The 25,265-nt window shown below is 41.8% G+C and overlaps 2 protein-coding genes across 3 annotated transcripts in view; both read right to left on the bottom strand.

The window, feature by feature from the left end:
* Window positions 1–37: 37 nt before the first annotated feature.
* On the bottom strand, window positions 38–21,244 carry serpine3 (serpin peptidase inhibitor, clade E (nexin, plasminogen activator inhibitor type 1), member 3). 2 transcript variants are annotated; one of them, XM_040034804.1, is made up of 11 exons: window positions 19,761–21,244; window positions 19,686–19,691; window positions 5,410–6,550; window positions 4,440–4,768; window positions 3,457–3,684; window positions 2,716–2,958; window positions 1,837–2,035; window positions 1,629–1,729; window positions 1,454–1,540; window positions 1,287–1,370; window positions 38–202 (listed from the first exon to the last, which is right to left on the bottom strand). In XM_040034804.1, exons 4-11 carry the CDS (start codon window positions 4,702–4,704, stop codon window positions 150–152), a joined length of 1,260 nt encoding a protein of 419 aa, XP_039890738.1. In that variant the 5' UTR covers window positions 4,705–4,768; window positions 5,410–6,550; window positions 19,686–19,691; window positions 19,761–21,244; the 3' UTR covers window positions 38–149. The 2 variants fall into 2 exon arrangements, with proteins under 2 accessions (XP_039890738.1, XP_039890739.1); XM_040034805.1 differs by lacking the exons at window positions 19,686–19,691; window positions 19,761–21,244 and having other exon boundaries at window positions 5,410–9,918.
* LOC120735423 (protein FAM124A) overlaps window positions 13,673–25,265 on the bottom strand; it is a 25,100-nt gene continuing 13,507 nt past the window's right edge. The window contains exons 3-4 of the mRNA XM_040034803.1: window positions 21,592–22,358; window positions 13,673–15,559 (exon numbers count right to left, since the gene is read on the bottom strand). Of these exons, the coding sequence (XP_039890737.1) occupies window positions 14,753–15,559; window positions 21,592–22,358 (1,574 nt within the window). The 3' untranslated portion in view covers window positions 13,673–14,752. The remainder of the gene's footprint in view (window positions 15,560–21,591; window positions 22,359–25,265) is intronic.

Raw genomic sequence — 25,265 nt, 5'->3', positions numbered from 1 at the left:
ACATTAAAATTTTATTTACAAATATGTACAAAAATAATGTCCCTCTTCCTGACGTGTCTGTGGAGCCTCCATTTGGTCCACAAATAAATACCAGTAGTGAAATGGGCTGCTGTAGAGGTGAATGTGAGTGCCGTTTAGGTTGGACGGTTTCAGGATGCTTGGTCTGCTGGGTTCATTACTCGGCCCATGAAGAGGATGGATCCTGAATTGGAAAGCAAATAAATATTTTGCATTAAAGGATCATGTGGAATGCTAGTTAAGCACTAATAATTATAATTAAAGAGATATAGGGAGAAACTGCACTGATGCAGTCTTTGTAGATCAACTTAGTGTGTTTTTTGATGTCACCACTAGAGGTGGCCATATCAATATATTCAAATCCTTCACGATTGTTTGGAAAATCATGCAGAGAGCAAGACTGGCCTCAGATAAACAGAGGTACCCTGCAAAAACTATTGCTGTAATTTCATATCTTTATCCATATTCATGACACTCACTTTGTGACATGATCACATGAACTAACTGCTGCCACCAACCCAGTGATTGGTCTTTTCGTCCCTTGACGCTTCATGTCAAACTCTTGGCTACATGTTCCAGTCTGAGCTCAAGGGGGCTGGACCAGTAACGCCACTGCATCCTGAACTAATGCAAAATCCACAATATGTATACTGTAAATAAGCACCAGTTGGTATAGCTTACAGTCATACCAGCCCAATTTTGTTTATCTCAGAAGCTAAGCAGGGTTCGTACTTGGACTGGAGACTAACTGGGAATACCAGGTGCTGCAAGCTTTGCGAACAGTTGTGCTTCATGCGCTAGTCTACCAATTGGAAGGTCACGGATCAATTCCCCAGCTGGTATAGAAAGAAGTGCTTGTACGACTGGGTGAATGAGGCTTGATGTAAAGAGCACTTTGAGTGCAGTTACTGTAGAAAAGAGCTATAAAAGTATCAGTCCATTTACAACTATGATGTTTCAGACAAATAGATCTCTAAAACACAGGGTGATTTCAGCTGCCTCCACATATACACAGAAGTATTTTACTTCTTTATGATTAATAAATTATCTGCAATTTTCCCACTGCAAAGCCAACCACAGTCTCCAGGTTCTGGCCCCAGTGGAAGGCTTTTGTTTCGTCGACCATACTTGTGTATAAGAAAACGTTACTCAAGCATAAGTAAATAGTGCTTTTGTTGGACATTACGTCAGACGGTACAAATCTGATTTGCAATACTGTGCCAGTTTTTTGTGTTTTGCTCAAATGTGCAAGAAAAAGGGATAAATACCTGTTTTAATGTGTCGAAGCAGAAATAAGAAGGGTCGGTCCGCCTTGAAAACAGGAGCGCGGGATCTTTTGAGTAGCACCATAGCTGTGTGAGTAAAGAGTGCGTTTTAACAACCTTATATGATAAGCACTCATTATTGTTCCACTATTGTAACAGACATTACTCACCGGTAGCAGCAGCTGCCTTTGTTCCATCCTCTGTGACTTCTATTCTTACTTCATGGAAGGCATCAGACACATAAAGACCCTCCTCTGCTGCAGGGAGTAAAAAATATTGAGCAGCCGTTTGCATGAAACATACAAAAAAGCTTTTGAAACAGGTATTTTGAACGTACAAGCTGACCTGATATTCCAGTGAAGTCAGCTGCTGCCGGGTTAAAGGCGTCACTGACGCCCAGAGCAGGGAGCACCGACCTCAGGTTGAATTTGTTCTGCATTTTAAATCTGCAAATACCAGATGGAGACTATGTAATTTGCTGTTTTATTTCTCGTTTTTTCTAAACGAAACCTAAAGATGGTTTTCAAGCACAAAAGTCTGTGATCTGCTGCACCTCGGCAGGAAGATGTCCATTTTGGTTCTCCGCAGGCCGCCGTCCCAGGATGCCAGCTGGCGTGCAGTGAGCTGGGCCTCGAGGGAGGACAGCGGAGTCTTCCTCTCACTGGGAAGGACCACCTGCAGACTCAGGGAGTGGCCCAGGTACGGCAGCTGCAACACGGTGTAGCGCTGTTCTGACGCTGTCCTGAATTGACCTGCCAGAGAGGTGAACAAGTTCAAGTGTTTACAGTTTCCATCAGATCTTTTGGTCATTACATGCTTTGTTTAGCTCCTTCTTGTGGCTGCTGTGCTGGGTCTACAAACCTGTATTTATGTAAGCTTATAATATTCTAAACATACACATACATAGAAATAAACCCTTTTATTTTTTAACTAAAGCTTTTATTAATAATATCAAATCTGACGGGTTGAGTGCAATGACAGCAAATGATTGATGATGAAGAAATGGTTCAAAGTTCTTCACTTCCTTTAAAGTACACGATGCAAAAGGTTCTCATGAAAACAGATACGGGGCAAAGCATGAAATAAGCAATCCAAGTGATGATCGGGACTGCAATGCCAACCTAAATAATTTAAGAGTTCCGAATGTTAAAAGAAGTTTGGTCATCAGTAAACTCCTGAGGGGACTTTTAAGATGAGTTTCACCAAACTGCAGTGGTGTTTTGTCTTAGATACAATTATAATTGTAGCAGCAACAGCACTTTTTCAAATTTCTATCAGCAGACCACATGGGAACCAGTTGTAAACAAAACACTGATGTATTAGCACCTCATTAAGGTTTAGCTTTTAAATGCATCTGCACCTTGAAACAGGGTGGGTAGATAAGAGAGTGGGATCTGAAGCCTGTAAGTGTCAGTGAAACATCGCCTCTTACCAAAGCTAACCTCTGCGGCCTGATACATCATGGGCACCTTGATCACATTCCCATCTGAGAGCACAAACGGCAGATTCTGGGTGTTGGTGAACATGAACTGCTTCTGCCAGACGCCCTTGAAGGCCACTGTGTTGACCAGGGCCACCTGCGGCCGGTGTCCCCACCACAGAGCCTCTGCTTGGGCCTCGCCCGAGCCTGACAGCTCACCGCTGACGCTTCCTGCCAGGAGATGCCATGACTCATCTGAAACACACAACGGAAGGTCAATGTACAGACCACCTGACCTACAGGCCATGTAGCAGATAACACAATCTGTAGAAATGTTTGAAAATGGGTTAGAAATTCATGTTTTTTCTCATAAGGGTTCCAAAGAAACCTCTGCTTTGAAAATTGGAATTAAAACTGCTTTAATATATTTTCTAACACCAGGGGGCAGAGGAACGCCACGAGCTAAAATAATATCTCTCTTATGTTTTTATTGCCAACATATTAGGAAGCCGCTGCCCAGCAGAAAAGGATTGTCATCATCTCAGTGAAGTCAAGTTTTAGTTTGCTGTTGTGTGGTCAGTGTGAGAGGACTTGATCTAAGTGTGCTTTCACAAACAGGAATGCACAGGATGTGCATTAAACCAAAGCACTCTGAAAATCTCCACATCAATGTTAATTTTACTGCAGGATCCATGCCACCCTAATCTGTGTCAGCATAAGAGTAAAAGTTAGTGGGAGCTCTGTCTGGGTTACCTTGCTGGTGTCCCGCTCGCTCCGGTTGGCTGTGGGTTTGATTGGGCTGGCTGAAGTTGGCTCGGACCACGCTGGTGTTGGCCCACTCTGATGCAAGCTGTGTGAACCCAGGCAGGAGCTGGACACCACTCTGGATGAATAATGTGCAGGTCTGCTGCAGCCACATCCCCTGGCTGTTGTTGTTCATGTTGGCCTGGGAGTGCGACAGGAAGTCTTGTACGTGGGCATCTGCAGAAAAGGAAGACACAGATGTTTTTTCTACCCAGCTGTTGTCAACTACAGCCAGACGAGTTAGTTAGTTAGTTAGTTGGTTAGTTAGTTAGTTAAAATGATCTACACACAAGTCAAACACCGCTTTTCAGTGCTTGCTCTGAAAAGAAACCCTTCTGGAAACACGTCTTGCAATTCGAGCACCTTATTTGTGCACCTATTATTGAAGCTTTTAATGAACTTTCACTGCAGTGGTCACAATGGCATAAAGATATGCATGTATAGAATCACACCTCTGGGGATTATATCTACAGCTATCTTTGCCTTGAATTCTCCCACTGATTTCAATTCAGGATTCTTTGATGACCATGTCTTTCGGTGTCGTGGAAATCCTTTTTATTTCATGATGGAAGCTAAATTAGAGCCTAAAGTCATCACTAGGAAGAGGTGGAGATAAATCCCCAGGTGTAATTTTCATTTTGTTTGTAAATTAAACACCTAACCTCTTGACCCAAAGGCCGAGCTGAAGAAGTCGTTAATGAGATTAGAGTTGGTGTAGAGGCAGGTATTATGGCTCCAGACACCACTATGCTCTGCAGGGCGAACAGCAGCAGGAGCACTGCTCCACACCACCTGGTACCAACAGCACTGAGGGCCACCCTCTTTCAGCCTCTTTCACACAGCATAAGGAGCCTCTAATGCCACCTGGATAAAAACTTACATTTCCATTCCTATATTTAAAAATGTTAAAAGAGGAAATATCAGAAACCTACCATTCACATTGTAGCCCAGTGTTCCCTCCAGCTGAGCAAGTGTGTTGCCCCTGGCGCCAAGCTGCAGGAGCGCGAGAGACAAGGAGACGCTAACTGGCGACACGATCAAGTTGGAGTTGTTCTCCGTCTCTGTGAGAGTCTGGTAGAGGCTGATGGCGAACCTGGTGTGCAGCTCCCTCATGCTGTCCTGAAGGCTGTTGTTGCAGTAGCTTCTCTCCACCAACCAGAAGCAAATGATGAGTGAGGCCACTGGCAGCCGACACATCTCCTCAGTGCTGCACGAGAGGATGTGTCCACAGGGTGCGACACGCGGACAAAAGCACAAAATTCTGGAAGATGAAAAAAAAAGAATAAAAAAAAAACCTCCAATGCAGCAATGAAATCAAACAACATGCAACTATTTAAGGGTTTTATGTTTTATAGGAATGAGTGGGGCACATTTTAACCACTCTATCCTTCCCAGACAGGTGTATCCGCAGGGATTCCTGCATCCTGCTTGTGGATCACTCAGTTATCAAATGTGGGAGCCTACAACGAGCTGGCATACAGCAAAGCAGACCTGCACCACTCAAAAAGGGAAGCTTGAATATTACCTTTTCATGATGCTCAGTGTAGTACTTTCTCCATATAAGGGTAAGCAGATTTGGCCTATCCTGAGTGAAAAGCTGTTTCTGGCAAGCTGCCACAATGAAATGATTTTCACATGTCAATGCATGACTACAAATAATAACGAAACCCTGTTTAGTTAATGTAGGATTAATACTGCAGATTTCTCTCAAATAAAAAGTAAGATTTTAAATTTAGGACATTTTATTTGGAGATCAAGGTGTTGAAATGCATCTTTCTCTAAGAGGTAAAAGTAAAATATGTCAGTGCTGCATTTTTAAGGTACACTTTTGGATGGCTCAATGCATTTAACATGATAATTTTCTGTTGTGACGATAACTATCGGTGCAGCTGTGTGTCGTACCTGCGGACAGGTGAGGTAGTTTCCGTTCAACTGTTCTCTGACTGGACACAGACCATTCAGCCTCTGGAGCGGACCTGTGTCCTGTCTGTCCCCTGCCGTCAGTCACGGTCCCCCGGCTTCCTGTCAGTAGAGTAACCCCTCTTCTGCTCTCGGCTGTCAGCCTCTGGTTCAGTCTGAAGCGGTCTGTAGTCATAAGACCGTGTTTAAAGGGGACCGCTCCGCTCCGTGTTTGCGGTCTCCGTCGGCGATGTCCGTACCACTCGTCCGGGATTCCTACCTCCGCGGGGCTATAAGGAGCCAGGCGGAGGGAGGCATGTCACCGACCAGCAAATCCCAAACCAGGCAGAGAGGGGAAAAAACACCCACACACGAGTGCACAGAGGGGCAGGCATGCATCTGAAAATGCTACTGTGGAGACTCCTAATTGGTTACTACTAATAAAAGTCAAACACATTGAGGGATAAACCGTTAAAAAATGTATTATAAATAAGCTAGAGGCGAAACAACAGGCTGTTTAAAGCATGTGGCTTACGAATAGTTCAGCACTTTGGGAAATTAAAGTATTTCTTTGAGTTATTAGTTCTTATATTAGTAGTTAACATTGGTAGCTTTCATATTTGCCCTTTAGTGCAGCCCTTTAGCATAACTGGTACAATAAACAGCTAGCCTGTCTAAAAGTATAAAAAACTGTATGGCAGTAACTCTTTAAGACCACCAGTGTTACTTTTATACCACACACAAACTTTTATGTTAGCAGTAAGTTTCTTTCTGATTCACCCTAGCTTCCTGAGTCATTAGTTTAGGACTTTTTGTGTGTTTAGCGTTTTTATATACCTGTTTTAGGACAGTACATTATGATTGTCACAGTGGGGTGAAAGCTTTTTCATTGGCAGGTGTTTCTACAAAGGCAGCTCACTATTGTTGTTATCTGTACATGGACATGGCAGAGTTGGTTTTCTGTGCAGTACAGGCCAATAAAGAAGATTGTGCTCGAGGTCTGTTACTTTATTATTCTGTTTTTAAGCACAGAGTGAATAAGCAAAAATACCTTCTACATCAATAAAGTGGTGCACGCTAATAAGCATAGAAAGTATAAAACATGGTTGAAACAGACATGGATTGGCCTCCCCAGAGCCTGGACCTCAACATCAATAAAGCACTGTGGGACTGACTTGACAGGGAACAGAGCAAAAGACAGCCAACATCCAAAGAAGAGCTTTGATTGTCCTTCAAGAAGTCTGGAGAACAATTCCTGAGCACTAATTAAGTAAATTTCATGAAAGCTTGCCAAAGAAACTTAACGCTGTGTTGAAAATAAAGGTGGTCTTACCAAATATTGGTATATACTGTATACCAATATTATATACCGTATTTCTGTGTATGTTTGCGCATGTTTCAAAAGAATCACTGCACCTTTTCCCCATTTTCCTAGAAAAATATCTCAGCTTGCACAGTACTGTGATTTGATCATATCACATCGATCTTGAGGTTATAATGTTTGTGTAAGAGGCTGACTACTGCAAACACCTGCTTGTTTTTTTGAAGGTCACACAGACACACTCACTAAGACATCCATTCTGTTATACAAGTGCTTTGGCCTTTTGTTGTGATGATCAAAAGACATTTTTGCTTTGAGCGTCACACTACTGTGTCAGCATGTTTTAATTGGTATCGCTCTGTGAGATGTGGAAGCGTTGCTCCAACATGTGACGCATAACAGCATCTCAGCCTTCAAGAAACAACATTATATGAAACAACAGACTTTGAATGAGGTTTTTAAAAGTGTTTAGACATAATATTGTAGGGTTACAATGTAAGCAGAGAGAGAAGTCTTAGTAGTTATGTTATGAAACAGATTCTTCTTCCTCATCCTTATACCTACACATTACCTATGTAGTCTTCACATATGCTTACAGTATGTGTTCCATTACTAACATTCACCATGACATTATTATTGCATTTTGATTAAAAAAAAAACAACAACCCAAAAACATGAAGAATTGCAAATATTTGATCACGGTATGCCCTTTTTTTCACCTAAAATCAGTCTGCTCTGGAGTGATCTGCCCCTCAACTGTCCCTCTTAATTGGGGAAATGAGAGTCAGCAAAATAAATTGTGGGTATTTTTCCCATGAAGACAGAGCATGATTGGTAGCCATCAGGTATTTGGCAGCTTTGACTAACAGTGGATTCCAGCCATTACTGGACTTGACTAATTAGTGAAGCCGTGGCTTGGCTTCATTAACCAGAGTCAACGCATTCTTTAAAACCCAACTCTCCGACTCTAAAGGCAGGAATTTGGAATTTTAAGGACTTTGTTGGAGAACATGAGACATCACAGTGACTGACCAAAGACAATTCTTTGTAAAGATGCCACCATTGACAGCAGCTTTCATCTTGGTGGACAAGGGGCCTTTGGTGCAACACTATGTTAGAAATTCACATGGGTGAAGTAGAAATACTGGTTTGTACTCTCTACTTCTGATCCCTGGACATGCTACAAAGTGAGCTTCAGCTGCACTCAGAGTTCAAGATGCAGGTCAACTTACTCTACAGTGTCGCTGTAGAGTAACCCCCAAAGGGTTATATTCAAACGTTGATGTTTTATGCTGATGTCAGCAAATCCTCAAAAATGACATCGGGATTGTTTTCATGGCTCATTTGTGCTGATGTACAATGATTAACATATTGCTTTAAAGTTTGGGGAAAACAGTGAAAACTAAAGCTTTTTGCCTGTCATTTGACCTTGAAGCATTACATACTAAAATGGTGTTTGTTGCAGCTTTACAGTATGATTGGAGCAGAATTGGATTCTATAAGCTTTTTTGTAAGAGTGTTATACAGCTCTCTCAAAGTTTTTATTCATTTTGCCACTTGGTGTGATCTTGACCTTGACCCAAGTTTCACCAAAATTAAATCTGCTCGAGCTCTTATTAGCATCTAGCATCACACAGAGTTTGAAAATGATATCTTGAAAACTGTGGAGGCTGGACAGCTAATAAAGAGACTGATGGGCAAACAGACAGATGGAACCAAACACTGATAACACAGTCATCATCACTGCTCTTTGAGTAAGCAGCGCCCTTGCATGACAGCTGGCTTGTACCAGGCTACAGGGAAGACGATACTACAAGGCAAAGCACTTTAAATCTTGCAGTTCTTATATAGACTGGGCCCAAGTGCGAACCCTAAGTTCATGCTCTGTCTGAAACTAGCCATGTTAGCTCTCTGTTTAAGCCAACTTTCTTTTGATTGGCTGTTGCTTGCTTGGTTTTTAATGAAGTGGTGATCTTGTATGGAAGGTTGTTTCCTCCACTGAAAATATTTTTGGGTTGTTTTTTTTTTTTTTTTTGCCATCCATAAGAAAAAGATTTGGCTTAGTATGTCACAGTTGTGAGATAACAACTCAAAAATGTTATGTAGCTCTGCCTAGGTTTATTTATTTATATATTTTTGAGTGGTGGGAACTAGTTTCTATACTTTGAGCCCTGGGTGTCCCACTGCGCGACAAAGATGCCCAATCTACCCTGGACCACAATCCCCAAGGGAGCAGGCCAGCAACCGCGCCAAGACACCCAGTGAGCTACCCCGGAGTCACCAAGCGCTTAAAGATATCTGCTCTCTTTGACATCATAGAGATCAAAGAGTGGGGAAAAAATTGCAAACTGAGCATTCAGAGCCTTCTGACACATCATTCATTCACTGACACACACGAACACACACTTTGCAATCATTTTCAGTTTCTCCTTGGTCACTTTATATCTCTTTGTGGTTGTTTTTCACCTATTTATGCAGAACTCAAATGTAGTGCTATGCTAACTGAAAATGTAGTTAATACTAGAGATGAAGAGAAGCTGTTGATTCCTGTCTAAAGCCACCATTCCCTGCAGATCTACCTGACACTCCTTTGCACACATATTATGTTATATAATAAAATTAATGATGTAAGAGGCGCTCCCTTAGGTTCCTGGGCACATATCTGGTTGGTTTGTTCAGGTAACGATCCATGCCAACACCTTTCATGTGCACATGCATTCAGCTTTTTGTTTCCAAGAGCTTAGAAATATTCAGTGAAGTTTTTTTTCCTTCCGAAAGCAGCACCGTTAGTTGATGAGTATTTGTGCAACTCTGTGATATCTCTGCCTTTCTCCACATAGCAGCAACTTAATCCCTAACTAGTGGAGGCTATCCCCAGGCTCTCCATTCATATCCTTCACTGCAGTCTTCTCTCCACCCAGTGACTTTTACCCTTGCAGGGAAAATAAAGGTCATCTGAGGTCACAGTGTAGAAAGCAAAGGAAGAGGAACTATTACAACTAAAATCAACACAAGAAAAAAGAAGACAATAAAATGAAGGTGACAAAGGATTGAGAGAAAGCAGCTTATATATAGTTGTAGAAATGATGTGACAGACTCACTCACTCTGCTTCACCTCCAGTGGCCTACTTCCCTTCGGGCCCCGGGGCCTTGGGGCAGTTCATTAGGATTAAAGGGGATGCGGGTGTGTGGGGCCGGGCCAGGCTGCAACAACGCCGGTGTCGCCAGAGCGATCTGCCAGGTACGCCACGGCGGATTAGAGCCAGTAGTGCTGGCACTGGGAGAGGGGCGACGTGAGGGGACGTGTCCCGTGCAAGCATCACCTCACGGGGACATGAGCGTGGCTCTGGAGAGTTATGGGAAAAATCTCGGTTTTACTTTTTAATTTTCTTTGAAGCACAAGAAATTGGAAGTGGGTGTGGAAACAGCAGGTACTATGTAGGAAACTGGAAATACCCTAAATGTTTAAGAAAGTATCCCATGCTGCAACAAAGAAATAAAACATCAATGACACAAAAGCATCATTTTTGAAGCTTTTAAGAATCAGACAAAGTAACTGTAAAGCAGCTGTAGTTGTAACTTTTAAAATCCTATTTCTGTTTCACTATAGCACCATCTGCTGCCAGTTAATATAATCTCTTCACAGCCTAGTCAGACATCTGTTAACATTAAAAAGTCATAGTGGGACATAATTAAAACGAATTCGTTAGGGAAGGCACAGATAATTTGGTATATTTATATCGGTTTGTCAGGGTTTGCACACCCGCCTAAGGTCACAAGGCTGTGTTGTTTAAACAACACCTAGTTGGTACAAAGAGTGCAAACAAAATAACCAGCCCAAACTGTTGATATAAAGAAGGATGAATCCATGCTTTCATGTTGTTTATGCCTAATTCTGACGCCACCATCCAAATGTCACAGCAGAAATTGAGACAGGCTTGGCACCTGCACACGTTGGTTCTAACGAGCGGATATTTGAGTTACTGTTGCCTTCCTGTGAGCTCAAAGCAGTCTGGCTATTCTCCAGTGACCCCCAGTAACAACCAGGTATTTTCACCAAACTTCCACTCACTGGATATTTTCTCTGTTTTGGACCGTTCACTGTTGTGTGGGGAAACTGCCAGTAGATCACCCATCTGCCACCAACAACCATGCAACAGTCAATGTCCCCTTATTAACTTCTTCCCCTTTCTGATGATTAATTTCAGCATGGGCTAATTAGATATTTGTGTGAACGAGTGGCCAGTGAGCGTATAATTAAAATAGTAATGAATGCAGAGTTATTATACAATACACTGTAAGGAAAACTATACCGTTCCCCTTTATGCTAATAGCTTTATTAAACATACTGTTAAGTGGTATACTTATGGATACATAATAACTGGGCACTTCTGACTCATATCTATAGGGCTGATTACCAGTGATAACATCCATCCAATCAAGTGAATCTGGTAATCAATAATCTATCAGACCTATAATCAGGTTTTCTTTTTTATATATATATTTCTAACCCAATTTGAAAATCCACTATCCTCCTTTTTCTGTCTTCCCTGCCTCTACATTGTGTCTTCTCTATATTTAAGTGATTTTCAGATCTTTGTTTTTTGTTTTTTTACATGTTGCAGAGCCCTGTAGTCCAGCTATTATTCATTTCAACAGTTTCCTTGCACAGATTTTTAAAATTTTATACATTTAATCTAAGTTGTTGAACAAATTTTCCAAAACTGTCTGGGATCTCAGTATCTCAGCTTGCAGACTGATCTATTTTCCAGACTTGGCCCAAAGAGGTAATATATTACACAAATCTCTGTGTTGATTGGTGAATGATTACATCACCTCCTCAGGGTTGCAAGGTTTCACCATGACAACCAATGTGCACTAATGTTGGATTTTTCTTCTTCAGACTGTGGACCACACAGGCAGGCTCGCACCTGCGTAAGTGCTCAAACAGTGCAGAGAGACAGCTTTCACAGTTCGAGCTGAAACGAGAGGTCGTTAAAGATTTTCCCGAGACGCAGAAGAGAGTTGCAGACCCCAGTGAAGCAGCTCTGACACATGCAGATACTGTTTCAGTGAGTCCTTGAAAACCTGTGGAGAGATTACCTGAATTTATTCATGTGGAGATTACTTCAAAGGCGAGACCCAACTCTTAAGTAGTAATAAAAAGAAAATCACTAGAAGTGAAACTCTTGTACTCAAGTTACTTCTTTAACCTCAAAGTTCAGCACAAGGGGGCAGCACTGCATTGTATTGAAATACTTTATTGTAGTCTCCACATTCCAAGAAAAGTCTCTTAAGAAGATATCTTTTTCATTTTTTTGCAAGTAATTTGTATTTAGGGAATTATTTTTTTTATTATAACAATGCTTCTTACACTGCTGGAAAGCCTTTCCGCATAAACTGTGCCACATCTGCAAGGAAAAATGCATTTTGAAGGTTGAACAGCAGATTGAGTATTTGGTTTGAACTCGTGAGAAATTTGCCAAATCTCTTCTGCCAATGCCAAACAACTTATTCTGCTGTTGACTCTTATTTTGAGGTTCTGGTACCCCAGGTGCTTACAATCGTATCCCTTATGAGCAGCACCTGTGAGCATGGACCCTACTACAGCGATCAGTTGGTGTCTGCGCCAAGCATACCGTGTTTGACTGATCTGGATATGGCCCTTCCTACAAAAGTTGCAGCATTGTTTGGTGTGAAACCTGGTACCATCTCTAATGGGGGATGTCAGAGACAGGCCATGAAATTGGCATCTCAAGACAAAAAAGAAGACACCACAGGAAGACCATTTCCTCACCGTGTCATCACTCAGGAACTGTAAACTGTCTTCTACAGATTTGCAGGATAATATGGATGAGGGCTCTTTACCCAGACAAGCCGGAACAGACTGCGCACAGCTGATCTCCAGTCTCATTGGGCTGCAGGAGGCCTCCTGTGACTGCCCTTCAGTGTCAGGTGCTGGTGTCTGCAACATGTGCACTGGAACCTGAACATGTGGGGAACGTTACGTTATAATTTGTGCAGATTCTGTCTACGGCAGTACACATAGAACATCATGCTGATTGCTGCACCAACACAGTAACACCTTTTGGTGGAGACGTGATGGTGTGGGGAGGGATCTGCCTCACTAGGAAAACGAGCCTTGTCATCATTGAAGGAAATCTCAGTGCAGAGATTCCAGTGACAGTCCCATATCTCCACAGTCTGGGACTGAACTCTATCTTCCAAGATCACACCCACCTTAAAGAGCAGGTTTATTGGAGCCTACCTCAAGAATTTAAAAATGGAGAGGATGGAATTACCTGCCTGCAGTCCTGACCTCAACCCTGCTTATGGGATCAGCTTGGACATGATGTTCGTGCCAGAGTGACCAACACAATCACATTTGCCTACTTGTGACAAATGCTGGTTGAAGAATGTGATGTAATCCCACAGCAATACTACCGAGGCCCCTCTTTGTTAAAAGAATAAATTATTAAATCGCCAATTTGTCTTTCGTCTTCAAATTTCAGTTATCCAGTCCAGTAAACAACACCAAACAAGAGCCAGTAACAGAATCTGCTGTTTGGCGTTGGCAAAGAAGATCTGGCAAGTTTTCATGGGCGCAACCTACAAATGCGTTTTCCTTTCTAATGTGGAACCATTTAGGGGGAAATAAACAGGCTTTCCAACAGTTTAAGATTTGTTGCCAAGAAGCATCACTACAAGAAATAATTTCCTTACTTTCAGTGCCAAGTTTAGATAAAACGCTCCCTTTGAACAGAAAGAAACTTGCAGGAGAATCATGTGTGTGTTATTGTTCCTGAATCTTATATCCTACTCTGTGGTGCAGCTTTCTGTACCTCTTGCACTTTTTATATTTACACAAAATGTCTTTTATTTTCACCATCTGGCTTCTTTTTAACATGCAAATGATCTTGTGCATATTTTTTTTAAATATACTTACCACACATCTGACCACATTTACATTTACTATTACTCTTCATGTTTGAATTAAGGTTAATTTAAGGTTCTTAATCACTAAATTACAGACTATATGAAAAAAAGAATGAATGGGATCTTAAGTACAAATCAAAATAAACACATCCCCAGTCTGTGTACCTTAAAATGTGGAAGGAATTTAAAGCATTTCTCTTAACCGGAAGGATTGCTTTCCCTCTCATGCTTCTCAAATTAATTTATGGCTACATTTCTTTGACCATTTAAGACCATATGACTGTACTCTAACTTTTAGTAGCTTCTGCTGCTTTCTCTGTGATAACTTTACATATTTTATCCACCAAGTTTGCAGATCCATGTACTTTTCAGTACTGTTAGTGTGTCAGTCTTATTTTGGACAGTGGCAGGCCCCTGATTTAAGAAAACTTTTTTTTAGAAGAGCACTGGTGACCAACCTACTACCTGCACGGCAGTTTATGTTTAGCTTAAAGAGCTTTTTCTATGCATTTGGCAGCTTAATATTTGAAGATGCACAGTCTTCCAATTTTAAACCCATCAGATGAGGCATCCGGGCCAAAAGGACTTCACACAGGACTGAAATGCTAAATGTCTGGTGAAAGCATTAGTGGCAGAAATCTTCTTTTCACTTATATCATGTCAGTTTTTAATGTTGCCATTTGGTTAGGCCTACACAACAAATCTAATTGGTTATGATCAGTGATGTAGAAAACGTGACACCTACCCTACGTTTAATGGAGTGTTAAGCAACACATTTGAAAGGGGACAAACAATTTGCAATTTTATTAAAATGTTTCTATACACAGATATGCAACTTCTCCATTAAATGCGTGAAAGTAGATATGAAGTAGCATTTACAGAGTTTATATATACACATGCAAAAAAAAAAAAAAAAAAAAAATGCAGCATTCACAAATATTTCAGAACAAACTTTGTGCTTTGCTTCAGTTTGCTGTTGTTGTTTTACTATCAAACACCAGGGGGCAGAGTAGAGCTTACATGATTGTCTGAGCACTAAGGTTTGATATTACTGACCAGAGTTAAGTCCTATGAGCCTTTAGCAAAAGATCAGATGTAGAATTCTTGTTCTTCCTCTTCTGTCGTGTCTTTCTCTTCAACTGGCACACTAATTATGCTGCAGCTGTCTGACTCGTTCACTGAAGCTGAGGACAGTGTGTTTGCACTGGTGCTTTGGAAACATGACAACTGCAAGGCAGACCGAGAGCTTTTGATGGAGAAGCTGTTTGGAGTCCGGCCCAGAGCGGCCGATTTGTAGGTTCCCTCTTGGGTGACGGGAGAGAGGCGGGGTCCGATGTCTTCTGGTGGGGCCGATAATGGCCGAGGAGTCTGTGGGAGGCTCGATTTGACGTACGCAGACACAACTGTGAGGTCCACACTGCTACCTGGATTTACCTTGTTTCCCGTGTCTACATCCGTCTCCTCTGCCCCGATCAGAGCGTCCACATTGAGGCGGAAGGGCGGGATGAGCGAAGAACTCCGGTGAAGGGAGTGGCTCCTGTAATTGGGGCTGGGACAAGGACCTGGAGAGGAACAGGCAGAGCGGGAGCTGGCTGAGCCCATGTTGGGTAGAGAGAAGAGGGATCCGGACCGATTGCCCGTCCAATGGGATCTCCAGCTGTCAGGATGTTGTTGGTCTGGCCACTGCTCCTGCTCATCTGGCTCCTCACATGCCAGAGGCATGGAGTAGTGGGAGGTCGGGTGGACTTTGGAACGAGGTGGCATCCGTTGATGGTAACGGCGGTTCCTGTGAGAGGTGGCGCTGCGGGTGAAGGTGGACGGAGCAGAGGCAGATTCAGTGACTGTGCATGATCTGTAGCAGGGATCATGTCTGTGTTTGCAGTATGCACCCTGGACCTGAATAGGAGGGAAAGAAAAGCAGTGAAAATATAGCAATTTGGGGTCAAGGGTCATATCACCACGTGGGATAGGTGGTAGGGCAAAAACAATTGTAGCTTATAAACTGCTTCCTTTAACCTGCCTATTCTGATAGCAGACTGTATGCTCTATTTGTTCACATGGGATCTGTGGGTTCAAGACCATTAACCTCCCTCTGTACAGGGCTTCCATGCAACAGGACACTCCTCACACAACATACAGGCAGCAAAGTGAAGGAGGAAGAAGTACAAGGGAACCCCGGGGTCTCCAAACACACCCCACACCTCCTGCTCTCACCCTGGCCTCTGAATGCTGATGACTTCTCCAGCTGTTGATGTGAGTCACAGAAGAACCCCCTGTGTACATATATCCATTCAGGATCTTAAAATCAGAGTGCGCTGTTCAGACAAATCGATGAAATATTACAAATCCAAAAAGGAAATTATGAGAAGCAGGAAACACATGAAGCAACACTCCCCTGTTCTGACATACAGTGACTGCTGTTGCTTTAAACATGTAAGGCAGCTGCAGCAGCAGGTTCTCGTCTATGATTTCCTCCTCTGTATATATTGAAATCCACAGCTCTCTGCTGATAGTTTCTCCATGTTTCTGTTCTCTTGTCAGCTCCGTCATCCGACTTTCCAACAAGACAATACAGACAGAAGCAATAACTTCCCACACAGCAGCCCCCAGACAATCTTCTGAAGCAGCACAGGGACTGAGGGGAATCTGCACATTTCCATATGTTGAACAATAAATATATAAAAAGAAGTTCAAAGTGATTTACAGCTTCCTCACAACAATCTACAGTCTGTTCAAGAAATCACTAAGTCTCTATTTCTAACATCTATAAATACTCTGCCTGATAATGATAGGTTGAATCCAGTACAGCAAATATTCACTCACCAGTCACTTTATTATTGGGTACATGGCAGCAACTCAACGCATTCAGGCATGTAGACACTATTAAGGCAACCTGCTGAAGTTTTAACAGGCCATCAGAATGTGGATGATTTGGTGATGTGAGTGATTGAACAGGCAAGTCCAACTATTTTGAAAACTGGTGATTTGAGATTTCCCCCACAAACACATCTAGGGTTTAAACAGATGGTCAGAAAAAAGGAAAATATCCAGTGATATGGATCATGTCTCGTTGATGCAAGAGGTCAGAGGAGAATGACAAGACTGCTTCGTGCTGATAAGCATCTCTGAATGCACATTACATCAAACCTCGAAGCTGCTGATGAGCAGAGGAACCGACTGAATGACACTCCAGTCAGCAAACAACAGGAAACTGAGGCTATAGTTCAGAAAGACTCAACATACTGGACAACAGAAGATAGAAAAATGAGCCTTGATGTCATTTGGATGGTAGTTTCAGACAATATGTTATTGCAGCATAATTATAATGCAAAAATTCTGCTCAGTTCAAAGCATGCAGGCAGCATTTCTTGAGATAATAAAACAAAAATTACAGTTACATAACACGAGCATCTGTATTTGCATCTCTGAAACTGTAATGTTTGGAAGTAACACACATACTTCACAACAGTGACGTGCTGCTTGCAGGGCTGGTTCCTGTAAACTTGAGAGAACTGTAAATGTTATCCAAGACTAAAAACTACATATTTTATTAGCTGTAACATTCTGGAGTTGTACTGATGCAACTCGGTTTAGTAAAATTACTCTTTGAACTGAGGAAGGGTTTTATTTTGAAAGTCTTTATGAGACAAAAAGCTGTAATCCAGGGTTTTGAGATTGGTTTATGGCAAAGAGGGTCCTCACAAGACTAAAGGTGCGTATGTGTGTGTGTATAAAAAGTGTAACAAAGCCCCCTGTGTTTTCTTCTCTCCCTGCTCAGTGTCTCAAAGTTGACTCTTTTATAAACCATCTCTCTCCTTTGTCTCCATCCTGCTCTCTGCTCTCAGTCCACTTCATCCTGTTTATCTTTTCCTTACTCTTCTTCTCTTTGTTTTTCTTGGTCTGCTTCTGCTCTCAAGCAGTGGCGCCACCTTTTCCTTGCATGATGCCCATTTATTCCTTCACTAAAGCACCAACTGAGACAAAGGTGGAGGACCAGCTACATTCTCTGTCAGCGTAATCTATCGAGCTTTACTAGGTACCATCAGTGAATGCTGACAGTAAAAGAGTTTAGACTGCACTGTAGCACAAATAGTGACATAGAAACACAATAACCTGCACTCATTTTGTGTTCACTAGGTTCATATTAATCCCAAAGCTTCCACAATTTCCTTTTTCCATCCGGACATTGGATAAAAATGTAACATTAGCTTCATTGTTTGGCCTTTAGTCATTTGTTGTGATTCTCTCATTGCTTAGACATTTGACAGATAGATGTGAGGCTCTAAGAAGTATTTTTTTAATTTATTTTTTAAGCAGATCTCACAGCAGTTGTTCATTCTTCGTTTGTGGCTGATGCCAAACGAGTCTCAGTGTGCAGATCAGCTGCACACACTCGTTATTTACTAAAACTATTTTCTGTCCATGCGTGGGTGAAAGTTTCAATCCTCTGCCTACTATTAATACATGACAGCACGAGTTCAGCTTTCTGTGAGGACAAAATGCCAGTGAGGAGCCACAGCAGGACGCTGGGTAATGAGGCTGTTGACATGGTGATTATCAGACCCTAACTCTAGTAAGCTTTAGTTATCTGGGATAAGCCAGGTCAGCCGGATATATGACCTCAGGAAGGCAAAACCACGACAACGGGACACTAATCCTCAACAATGCTGTGGAAAGCAACACATTTGGACTGTATTTATGTTTATAAACAAAACTCTTCACATGATGAGCTTTTGCTTATGTGTGGCAGTGTGACTGTGGTTTTCAAAACTGCGTTACTGAGGCGACGCGCTAGATGATCAAATAGGGAACCATTTTATGTTCCTGTTCCTCAGACCATGAAGAAAACAGAATCCGATTATAAGAAAGGAAGATTTCTTTTCCAGACTTGCAGCATTCTGGAGGCTAAATTTACTAGAAAGCTGGAGCATTTTTGAAGCTGGCATGGTTATAAAAACTCCAGTTGATCAACAGAAACATTTAATGAGCTGGAGAATTTGTTCCTTTAATAAAAATTCATATTAATTTCATATGAATATGGAAAAGCATCTCCTATGGAGCACTTAGTGCTTTGAAGTGTCCAGTCAATAGTCATCCAAAGCAGGTTTTGTTAATGCATTAAATATTATAAGAATTTGTAATTTAGTAACAAATTGATGCCGAAAATTCTAAAAAACACAATGCTAGTGTCTCTCAATGAAAGCAACAAACATATGTTGCATCATATGGATAAAAATAAAGAGAGAAATTAATACAGTGCTGTGCAAAGTCTGAAACCAGCCTTCATTTCTTTATATTTTGCTTCTGAGGAGCCATTGTAGCCTTGTACCTGACCATTTTCAGAGGAAGTTTTTTTTGGTTGATAACCCACTCAACACTGACCTATGAATCATCCAAGTATAAAAAAGGCACTTAACTCAAGTGATGAACCAGTGTTGTATCCATGCATAACAGACACCTTAACAAAGAAGCAGTTTTAAATAGTATCTTTAGGCCCTTTGTTACCAAGCAGCCGTCACAAAAACATAATTTGTTCCCATTTCTGTATTTCAACCTATGAAAAACACCAAAGATAAAAAACACAAAAAATAAAAAAATTTGAAACAAGTGATTTTGAGTATACTTTCAAAAACATTTTGTTTTGCAGAATCGGGAGGCCAAAACATTATCTACAGCAGATAAACAGTCTCTGAAAGTCCTGTGCTTATTAAAACAGGAAAGAAATCTCATCACTGAAGCCTCATCAGAAATGGTCTCAGTGGAGGTTTGGCTGTCAAGAAGTTAAGGAAGGGAAATGGGGAGTAAAAGCTGAGGTATGTCAAATTACACAAGAACTGGACTGGGAAAAAAAAATCTGTGGTAACTGGTCTGATGGAGTGAGGAATCTTAATTTTTAAACTTTGGTTCATCCTGTCATCAGTATGTATGGTGGAGGTCAGAAGAGAGGTGAGTATCTACAGCCATCCGTGGCTTCATTTTTCACCATGGCAGTGATCCCAAACACACTGCCAATGCAGCAAACGCAAACCTGGTTAGAAAAACACTGAATGGAATACTCTCAGTCATGGATTGACCTCCATAGAGTTCAGACTTCAACATTTCTGAAGCAGTGCGGGATCATCTTGACAGAGGACGGAACAAAAAGCAGCCAAATTCCAAACAAGAGCTTTGAATGCCCTTCAAGAAGCCCGGAGTAATATTCACATACATGTACAAACTGCTGTTGCCTTATATACTGCATTTCCATATTTGTTTACACATTTCAGTAAATTGTTGCACATATTTCCAATTTTCCCAGCAAAGTATAAAGAACTGAGGGGTGGCTTGAGACTTTTACACAGCACTAGATGCATGTGGTGATTTTTATTAGCGAGCCAATGAAAGAAAACAAAAATAGACAGAAATAAGTTTGACAGATTTTAACTGTTACTCTAACACGTCAGAGCATTTATTATATACTGAAACGTTACAGCTGCATCTGTAGCTCCAGGTTCCCAGGAGGCTTGTGTTTTCTTGTTGGGAGCTGGGTGTTTCCATTATCCCAGCCTGACAAAATATACATACACTGTGCACAACTTTCTGTGAATAAAAACACTCCCTCTCTGCTTATCTGTACAAAGAGTGTTTTTACAGAATGTAGTTGATGTTTTGGGAGATAATTTATTCCTTTCATATCACTGTGCCTCTGTTTCACTTGCCTACATTTAATATATTTAATGTATTGTAATCGCTGCAATGTGGAGGTCCATGTGACTTGATTCCAGGTGGCAGCTAAGCATCATGCATATGGCCCATTGTCATGATTTATTAGCTTATTGTTTCTCTCTGTGCCGTTCCAATCCCAGTAATGGACTGAAGCTTAATCGGCTTGAACTTTCAACACTACTTATCTCCGACCGCCTGGGCACATATCCCCCGATAGGTGATACCTTTCCAACAAGGGCCGCTTGATTCATGTCAGTCTTTATGTGGGTGTTTATATTCAAACCCACACAGGCTTTTCCAGCACCTTTCAATATGGAAAGATGGAGGAATTAAATTAAGGACCTACAATAAAATAACTGAATCCTTCTTGTCTGCTGTATGATCTTGTTATTTCTGGATTGAGAATCAGTCTGAACTGCTCTTCTTTTTCTTCCACCTATAAAACTGCCACTTTTGTCTGCTTCTCTTTTACACAATTAAACACAGATTCCAAACACTGCTGCACGCCCAAGCCCATTTTCAGTGTGTTTTTCATCTTTCTTTATTTTTATTTTTTTTACTCTTTTAATAGCATACAGTCGTACACAAAGGAAAGACTTGTGAATCGCTCCTTAGCATCATGTTTCAGGAGTTGAGCAACAACATAAATCCTTTTACATGAGACCAGCTGGTTCCAACAACTAATTATAAACTTGCCTCATTTCATCAGATTAAACTGAAATTACTCGTGTAGGTTTTGGTGTATCTGCAGGTATAAAAACATAACACACTCTTTCAAAATAAATCACACCATGCAATTGTGTTGAGTTGTACTTTTCCTATGTTAAAGTTACAGTTCAGTGAGGGCCACTATATTCAAAAGAAGAGTAAGAAGTTCCCATTTGCAGGATTTCACCATGCCTCCATTGTGACACCTCCCCACCGTCCCAGATGCATATTTAGTAGAGACTGACTCAGCAGCTGCAAGACCCCCAGCAAAGACCACAGCAGGCATCATTAAGAGATCGATGTAACATTTATTAATACCCATACAGCACAAAAGAGTGAAGTGAAGGTGGGTAGCAAAGTGGTTTGCAGATGTGCAGCAACTGTGACTATGTAAATAAAGTGGTCCTTAATGAGATAGCCAAATGCGTATTTAGGCTGATGTGGGCAGGAAATTTTAAGGCACATATATATTTAAAAAAACAAAACAAAACAAAAACAGAATGAAAAACGCTTACCTGCAGTAGGATCTTATTTCCATCGTAGTCCTCCGTTTGCCAGCGCACCTCACTGATTGGGCTGCAAGGGTGTGGCAGCAGGGGCACCAGCACTCCGACGTCCCGGACCCTCACCTCCATTACTGCCGAGTCCAACACCAGGGGACTGTGGCCTCGTGGGAGTCTCTTAAAGGACAGCTGGATCTCCATATCAGGGTTGGAGTACACGACAAAGAAGCAAAAGTCATCCTTCTTTTGCGCAACCCTCCGCTGAAGCAGCAGCTTGTACAGCCGCACCATATCAACATAGTTTTCATGGCGGCAATAGACTGTGAAACGCACAATTTCCTTCCCATAATGGACCTGCCGCACGGCCCAGAGCGGCGTGCCAGGAGACAGAGTGAAAAAGTCCTGACTGCATGGGGTCAACGGTAACATCCGCCGGCCATTGCTGACTTTTTCAGTATGGTGGTAGTGCCAGGGCGGCCGCTGCAGAGCGCGATGCAGCATCAGTATGTGCTCATCACCGCCGTAGGCCTCCTGGAGGAACAGGATGACCGCCAGGGCTGGCTGGCAGGCTGAAGCTGGGCTTCCATTTTGATGCCGCTTTGCCCGAGGTCGCTGAGAGACGGAGGCTCGCTCTGAGACCCTGAAGAGCTGCAGTTCAGGGTGAACCCACGCCAGCACGGCGTCGGCAGCATGCTGCAGGAACTTGCCCTCGCCGGGGTCAGCAATGAGGTGGATGCTGACAAGGAAGGGATCCTGGAGCTCACCCATGGATAAGTCACCTCCAACAGCACACATGGAAGACAAAGTAGAAGAAACAAGGAGGACAAGAAGAAAATTAGATAAAATGGGTATTTTTGAACTTTATATAGAAATAAGAAGGTTAAAAAAAATATGAATTCTTAAATAAAACGAATCTGTTGCTCCAAACTGTCGACATCTATCCATCCTTCTGCTAAGCTATTCCTTGGACACTGGGAATATTTTTTCCTGACACATTCACTCTTTTCTTTGTTTACTTCTTTGTTCAAGTTTTCCCATATTTTCTCACTCGCCTTCCCCATTCCCACAGATCTCTAGATCTCAGCTCTCCATTTCACTCGTCCACATCCAACTCCATCTTTCTTACAATTCTGAGGTTTACCTTTTCTCCCCTCTCTCCCTCCCTCCTTTCTACCAGACTCATGTGGAGCAGGGCTTCTCTGTGGAGGCTCATTAGTGCCATTAGGAGTCATTACTGAAGCCCAGAGGAATGTTCCAGACCGCAGCGGGAGCGATGCATTCAGGTGTAGCCTCTCCCTGAACCCCCGACATGGAAAAGCTCGGCACCGTGATGCAGGTGCTGCAAATCCACTTTTCCTATGCTGCCGACACATTTACGTCAATCCGTCTTTTCTTTCTTGTGTGTTACATGTAGAAACTCACACGGCTGCCTGTTATCTCCATGTACACTCACTCTTTGTTTTGCTACAGTCTTTAATCCGAGTTCTCATGAGACTTGTCCCATTTTGTTTGTGCTTTGGGAAAGGATACACAGGCTACTTTCCCTGGCACAACATACTGTTTCACCATTGCCAAAATCCCTCCGTGAAACCGAGAGGCCAAACAGGGATGGGTTTTGTCTCTCGAGTCCCACCGGCCTTTGTAAAAGGACAGTTTCAACTTGACCAAAGAAGTGACATTTTCAAAATGTCACTCTGTGGTTCCAATGAAACAGACCTAAATAATAGGTGTAGAGGTGCTATGAATGTAGCTGTTAAATATTAAAAGGTTCAGTAAAAGCAAGATGTGGTGGGAAGTATACATTTTGGTACAGTTAATTTATTTTATACACGACCTGAGGCTCGTGTCGGTGATGTTCCACCACAAAACTAATGTTGGTCCAGGCTGTGATTAGTTTTGTGGCATGTAAACACCGAGGATCTATAAGCAGATGTGAAGGCAAATTTAGTTTTAATAAAATGCAATGAAGCCTCAACTGTGACACAGAGCAGCCCTAAATGGCAGTTTGTCTACAGCGGTAATGACATCCGGATCAAGAATGTTCCACAGCAGGTTTAAGCGGGATGTCGGCGCACTGACATCCTGTAACACACATCTACGCGCCTACACAAAGAGAGACGGAACTGCTGTCATTAACGTCACCCTGATCCCTTACAATCACTGTTAACATGTAGCTGGCATTAAAACACCAAACAAGTGGATGATAGGGCTCTTTAAGGGTATTTACTGCACAGCACATTGTGCCGACACACAGACAGCTCGACGTCTTCACACTCCTGCTGCACACAGCTCTCCTGGGATCAGTTTTCATGAGTCAGAGACCTTTGCCCCGACCATCTTATTTCTGCCTCATTAGAAAACAAACAAAAACAGTAAAAAGAACCTAAAAAAAAAAAAAAAAAAAAAAAAAAAAAAAAAATCCATCATCATAACCATTCCTTTCTTAATTAAAAAAATAAAAAAAATAAAAATCTCAGTTTCTTGCTTTTACATTTGTCATTTTTTTCCTCCATTCCCCACCCCCACACTATTTCTTCTGCCATTTTTACACATGACAACTTTTGGGGGAATCAAGTTGGGATATTTTCCACAGTTTTCCTTTCTTTTGTAGCACGCAGCAGGAAGCAGCACACCCCGGCCGTGTGCTCACTAATGGAAATACTGCATGTGGTTTAGGTAAGGAAGCTGGATAGAGCATGCAGGAGGCAACATACACCGACATCCAAGCAGAGAATGGAATATTAGTCTCTCTCTGTGTTGTGTTCCTTGCACCAGTGCATAAAGCTACTAGCTACATGCTTGCAAAAATCCACTGAAAGGTCAAGATGTCTACATACTGACTTGTTCAAGGGAGACGGATTAGATCAATTAGAAAATTACTGAATAAGAAGCCGTTTATGGGTTTTTTTGTCCACTGTTTAAGTTCAGAAATCAAAATGTGTTAGATTCACAGATGTCCCTGCGTTAAAAGCAGCGGAAAGATAATCTGGCAAGCTCATAGACGAGCTGTATGAGCTGCAGTGTTTTGGCCCATCTTTCTAAAATATACAATTCCAATACCTTGTACAAAGTCATACTTTTCTTGGCAATAAGGGTTAATGTGGAGCTGGAAAACAAGAGAATAAATCAGAGATTAAGTCTCCCCAATCCTGTGAAGGGAACGTAAGGCGTTTGTGAGTAAAGCTCTGGAGAAGTGTGTCTCTAAGCTCTTAATCCACTTGAGTCTTCAAGCTAACTGACTCGATTGACTACATACAACTCATGCATGTGCATATCCATCCTCAGCACACACACAGGATAAAGTGGTGTGAAAACGTGTTTTCCTCCCTTCTTGATTTCCATGTGTTGTGCATATTTGTCAGACTTACATGTTTTAGATTATCAAACTGTTTTTTATGTTAGACAAAGATAACGCAATTAAATGCAAAATGCAGTTTTTAAATGATGGTTTCATTGATTAAGAGAGAAACGTTTCCCAAACCTAGTGGGTCCTGTGTGATAAAGTAATTGCCCCTCTCGTTAAATCGTGAATTAACTGTGCTTAACTTTTTTTTTTTTTTTTTTTTTTAAGCAGAGTTCAGTTTCATTAAACACACTTAGGCCTATTTATTGGCAGAGGTGTTGAATCAAGAAATCATTAAACAGAACTTGTTTGACAAAGTACAGAAAGGCTAAAAGATCCATCC

The sequence above is a fragment of the Simochromis diagramma genome, unplaced genomic scaffold, assembly GCF_900408965.1.
Source record: "Simochromis diagramma unplaced genomic scaffold, fSimDia1.1 OVJJ01000091.1, whole genome shotgun sequence".
Classification (NCBI taxonomy): Eukaryota; Metazoa; Chordata; class Actinopteri; order Cichliformes; family Cichlidae; genus Simochromis; species Simochromis diagramma.
This window is presented reverse-complemented; position numbering and strand designations above follow the sequence as displayed.

Excerpts from the sequence above, each read along its gene's own strand:
- serpine3 (XM_040034804.1), bottom strand. The coding sequence starts at position 4,704 with ATGTGTCGGCTGCCAGTGGCCTCACTCATCATTTGCTTCTGGTTGGTG. Across the intron at positions 3,685-4,439 it reads ACTGGGCTACAATGTGAATG|ATGCCCACGTACAAGACTTC; the intron begins GTAGGTTTCTGA and ends CCTTTTCTGCAG. Across the intron at positions 2,036-2,715 it reads GGCCGCAGAGGTTAGCTTTG|GTCAATTCAGGACAGCGTCA; the intron begins GTAAGAGGCGAT and ends CCTCTCTGGCAG.